Raw genomic sequence first — 6,000 nt, 5'->3', positions numbered from 1 at the left:
GGAATAAGGAGTTAAAAGGAAGACATCTATATAATATTCAGGATACAGTGGGGAGTGAAAGGAGAAAATATGGATCCAGAAGAGATGATACAATTATTTCGAGGATACGCATTGGGCACACCAGATTAAATTATTATTTACACTTGTTAGGTAAAAGTGAGACAGATGGGTGCATCCATTGTGGGGTGGCAGAAACAGTGGAGCATGTGATTGTTCAGTGTCAAGCATATAATGATGAACGAGTTCAACTTGTGGAAGATCTAAAGGAACTGAAAGTTCAGCTAGCAATAAAAGATTTATTTCAAAGTGCACAGATACAACCAAAAGTGTACCCTATTTTATTTAAATATTTGAGAGATACACGGTTGATACACAGAATATAAGTTTAAACAAATAATTTTTTTTTTTTTTTTTTTTTTTTTTTTTTTTGTTACTAGATAGTAGTTTTCCATTCCATCATCCTAGGTATTCACACTCCATCCCAGTAGGTGGCGGAAATGCACCAAAAGCTGGTTTGCCAACCGCCAATAAACAATAAAGAAGAAGAGGAAGAAGATTCGTTTTCAGCATGATCTCTGGACTCTGGTGTTATGTGTCGTGGCAGAGTACGGCTTTGTGTTGTCGTAACGTTACTGGCTTAATACAAACTGTTACAAAGATATACATTTTTTAAACGGGTCAATAAATGCCTGTAATATCTCCATCCTAATAGACGTGACTACATTTTTAAGCAAGCAGGAATATCTGGAGGAGTGTCAACTGAACTGAGATCTGCTGCTGTGAAGATGGTGTTTGTTAAAGAGGAGAGTGAGGAGGACATGAGTGAACCAGAACCCTGGAGAATAAAACACGAGGAACAAGGAGGTTGGTGTCTATTCTTCATTCATCTTTAAAGGGGTCCCATATAACGTTACCCTTTTACAAAGTTTTTTTGTTTTGTTTTGTTTTTGGGGTGTACGAATATGTTTTCAAGCCTTGATTCACGGACAATGCAAGCACGTCTTTCACAGGACATTTCAGTTTTTTTTTTTTTTCATTTATTCATCTAACGTTAGCAGATTTAATTTAATTTATTCATTTTTTATTACACACTTTAGATACGCTATTTTTACACCATTTAATCGTGATTATATAAACTATGTTAATCCAAACAGTAATCGACACATTTTTTGCTTATTCCTGTGGCGATTGTTTAAATGAGGAATATCATAAAGCCCAGAAAAATCGCATTGTAGTCCAAACGAGCCGTTCGTTTTAGTTATTGAAAAGGTTGTTAAATTGTTAAATAAAATATCTCCATTTGAAGTGGACTTTTAACATCGCAGCTATCTGTTTTATGCTCAAACAGCAACATTACAGACTGACTAAATTTGAAAAAGTGAAAAAGCATAAAAAGACCCATTGTGGGTACAGAAGGTTTCCTGCGGGTTTCCACTTAAATAAAAACCCAACGAATAAAAGTAAATTATTATTATATTATTTCTATTTGTACCCTCAAATGAAAACGTAGTATAGGGCTGTGTATCAACAACAAAGTCACGGTACCTATCCTGATACAGGCCACAATAAGATATATGATACGGATCTGCACTAAATGCACTAAAACCTGTACCAAGACCAGGTTTTCTTATTGTTCTTTTAGAACATAAACATTAATGTACTCATTCTAATTCATCTGTTGCAATGTACTAATGTCTACTATATTAATAAAATCATATTTGCATTGCTGTTATCATTGCACAAATTAACACACACTCTAAAAAACTCTCATGAAAGAAAATGTATTAAAAAGTTAGAAGCTAAAGTAATGTACTTTCTTCACAGTAGCTCACTCACAGACATTGAGAGTCACTCACACAGATCGCACTGTGCGCACAGAATCATTCAAGCGAAACTGAAACAGAAACCAGCATTGGGCTCACGTACCCTACCTCTCATTCAGCACAAATCCAAATATTTATATATTCCTGAGGTATTTGGAAGCAAAACTGTTATTTGTTATGTAAACTGAGCTGTGCACTTCACTCCTCTTCCAATATTCACTTAAAACATCATCTTTCAAATGCGCAAAAATGTGCTTGACATATCACAGTAGGGCAGTGGTCATATAGGTAATAAATAGTCCTATGGAGAATATTAAATATTTAGGCTAACTAATTAACAAAACGAAAGAAAGAAATTGTGCTATTTGTGCATGTAAAACTAACCCCATGTAAAATAAAAATACAGTAAAGAGTGAGATAGTGAGCAACTCTAAAAACATACACATGTGGTGGCAGATGACTCGATGGTGAATATAACTCTGAGAGGAGAGCAGAGTTGAATGACTTGAGTTGAAATCGAATATGGGACGACTCCTGTCCATGGTCATGTGCACACTAGCCTAACCAGACATCTGCAACTTTTACACTGTCCAGACTGCATGCACTCTACTTGTCCCTTTTCTTGTTGAAAAAGGTTTGAATCAACGATGAATCAGTTTTGACTGCTAAATTCTGCGTTATGTTCTGCAATGTGTACTTCCGAGGGTTAAAGTCATCAGTTAATTTCTTGATTGCCTTTTTGACAGTGTCCACCTGGACATTTTAGTCATATTTGCTAATTCTTCTTAATTATTGCCCTGTTTTGATCCGTTTTCCTGGAAAATTAACTGAATAAATATAGTACTATGCAGAGTATTTAATAATTAGGCTAACTAATTAACAAACGAAAGAAAATAATTGTGCTATATTTGTGCATGTAAAACTAATTTCGGTATTTTTTTTTAATAGATCACAGACACTTAGCCTATCTATTCCAATTTAATTAAATTTAATTCTAATTTAACATAATCTTGTCGATTAACAGTTAATGATCGCGTTGGTTCAGTCAGGAAAACCCCCAGAAAAGAGCATCCTTATTTATTGCCAAGGCAACATTTCTAATTGTTCTTTATTTACATTTTTTAAAACTATTTTATTTCAGCTTTATTGAACTGCACACTGTCAATTTTACTGCTGTTTAAAGCCAGAAATATTTACAAATATTCACAAATAATTGAATGCCACTCTGGGACACAATTTCAGGCTGGCAGTCTCACACCCATCCAGGTCACTCCAAACCTACAGCTATTGTTAAAGGAACACACCACTTTTTTGGATATAGGCTCATTTTCCAAATCACCTAGGGTTAAACAGTTGAGTTTTACCGTTTTCGAATCCATTCAGCCGATCTCCGGGTCTGGCGGTAGCACTTTTATCATAGATTAGCATAGATCATTGAATCTGATTAGACGGTTAGTATCTCTCTCAAAACAATGACCAAAGAGTTTCGATATTTTTCCTATTTAAAACTGGACTTTAGTTGTTTTAGTTACATTGTGTACTAAGACCTACAAAAAATTCAAAGTTGTGATTTTCTAGGCCGATATGGCATTCCTGTGTAATAATCAAGGAACTTTGCTGCCGTACCATGGGTGCAGCAGGCGCAATGATAACACGCAGCGCCTGAAAATAGTCCCCAGCTTAGGTAACTTCCAACACGACCAGCACTAAGTTTGTGTAGATACGGTTCAGGATCTGCACTAGTGTTGTTTTTGACAGCCTGTTTTAATTTTAGTTTTAGTCTAGTCTTTGTGTCAAGCTGTCGTTTTAGTTTTTATTAGTTTTAGTCACGTTCATACTCTTTTTAGTCTAGTCAAGTTTTAGTCGACGAAAACTGATGACATTTTACTCTAGTTTTAGTCGATGAAAATTATATTTTAGTCTCTTTTTAGTAATGCAATTCTTTTTAACCCAGTCAATATAGTATTTCAAACAAGCTTATAATATTATATTTAGTATATTTAGGCTGTGATTGGCAGTTTTTTTTACCACCGCGGTTGTAATGGACCAATCACCCGAGCGTTTGAAACGCGCTTTACAACTAAACTTGACGCACCTTACCATGTCTAATAATAACAAGCACAAACTGTGTTAAAAAGAATTTGACATGCAAGTACAAATGTAGGCTCTCTGTCCTACAGCATTTTTCTACTTTACCACAGTAAAGAATACGAATATAGGCCTAATTAAAAGCGAACCAATGAAGAAACGTTTATAATCCCCTTAGAAAATGGGTGAGACGTGAGTGAAGATTTGGGAAAAGAAACAAGAGATTCCATGCAGGGATGAGTCACGATTTTTGAATATTCGATTAGTTTATTTAATTGTAGAATAGCCTATCGAATAGGTTGTGCGATTATTCTCTAAAATAAAATCTCCATGTTCTGGTGCTGATGCGGTGGTGACGTGTTTATGTAACCGGAGGGTGACGCTGCCAATAACGCACATAACAGCTGTCACAAAGAACCGGCAAAAGTAATGATTATGAATGGGTCAAATATATCAATGAGACATTTTAATGGAATAACTAATGGACTAATAGTGTTGAATTCACTGATAATCGGGTGACCAGATCGCAAACCAGAATTTAAAGCCAACAAACTATGGGTTCACGCACAACTCTCTCATTCGTCGTGACGTTATAACATTTCGTCTCGTCTCGTTTTGGTCAACGAAAATGAAGAGACATTTTAGAATAGTTTTTATTTTGTAAACCACATTTAGTCTCGTTTTTATTCGTCAACAATATTGCATTATACATTTATTTTAGTCATCGTCACATGACCAGCATTTACGTTGCGTCTCGTCTCGTTTTCGTCAGGTGATAAAGGTTCGTTGACGACAATATTTCGTCATAATTTTCGTTGACGAAAGCAACACTAATCTGCACAAGTAAATTTCTTCTGAATCGTCTCTCACAAATATCTCCATGGTTACAAGGCACGCTCCCTGTGCAAGCAGGTTGTCACGTTGGTTATGTTGACGGAAGTTAGCCTATTTTCAGGCACTGCGTAATATCATTGCGCCTGCTGCACCCATGGTACGGCAGCAAAGTTCCTTGATTATTTTTTGTTTTTGTTAATCCTGTCGACATTTAGTTGTGAATGGGGCCTCCCACACTGCTTGATCCATTGCATTTATTTGGTGTGAAATTGCATTAGGGGTGTCATAACCTTATTTATTACAATACAAGGATACATGGGTAAAAAAATATACTTTCATTTATTACTTTCTTTGTGGTGGGGCCAATGAAAATAGAATCATTGAAATCAGTATATAATTGATTCGAATAGAAAATCGAGAATCTATTCGAATTGATATCTTGTGGCCTCTGTTGAACGGCAAGGGTAGCATGTACAGAGTGAAAAGCAAAGGTCCTAGTACTGGGCCTTGTGGTACGCCATACTGAACTTGTGATCGATGAGACATCTCTTCATTTACTGCTACAAACTGATAACGGTCAGATAAGTATGACTTAAACCATGTTAATGCAATTCCATTAATGCCAACATAATTTTCGAGTCTTTAAAAGAATGTTGTGGTCAATAGTATCAAATGCAGCACTAAGATCGAGTAACATTAATAGAGAGTAGGGCTGTCACTTTTTATTCGATATTCGAATATGCATTCGAACATGACGTGAAATATCCAAAATCGAACTATAATAAACTATCCGGTTTTTAAATCGAGTTCCTAGAAAAGCGCTATATAAATGTAACGAATTATTATTATTATTATTATTATTATTATTTAAAGTGCCATGTTTTGCGCATTTTTTACTGTCTATGATTAGACCGTTTGCTTTTTATTTTATTGTTTGCCATCTCATCCAGTAGCTGCCACTCTAAACGTATTGTAGAGTAGGCCCATGACCAATTCAAGCGAATAATAGCCAATAGCCAGCTTGTTTTGAAAATGGAAGATAATGACAAGACTAAAGAGGACCGCGCTGTAATTCCTGCCTATTACACACACACACACGACCCACAGAAAAGACGCGTGTCAGTATCGAGTTCTCTTTCGGGCTTGAACAAACCACAACACACACATTATGCCACATTAATGACACTTTAAGACCAGCCGCTTAGTCGAGTGTCCTCATAAGAGCAGTCTTAAATTATTTAAATAAAGTCTTAAA

The 6,000-nt window shown here is 35.7% G+C and overlaps 1 protein-coding gene across 1 annotated transcript in view; it reads left to right on the top strand.

Annotated features, from left to right (window-relative positions):
- The first annotated feature begins 612 nt into the window (after positions 1-612).
- Positions 613-6,000, top strand: part of LOC307158763 (uncharacterized protein) — a 36,148-nt gene continuing 30,760 nt past the window's right edge. Inside the window, exon 1 of the mRNA XM_079871638.1 lies at positions 613-864. Within this exon, the coding sequence (XP_079727764.1) occupies positions 786-864 (79 nt within the window). The 5' untranslated portion in view covers positions 613-785. The remainder of the gene's footprint in view (positions 865-6,000) is intronic.

The sequence above is a fragment of the Squalius cephalus genome (assembly GCF_949319135.1).
Source record: "Squalius cephalus genome assembly, chromosome: 1".
Taxonomy (NCBI): domain Eukaryota; kingdom Metazoa; phylum Chordata; class Actinopteri; order Cypriniformes; family Leuciscidae; genus Squalius; species Squalius cephalus.
This window is presented reverse-complemented; position numbering and strand designations above follow the sequence as displayed.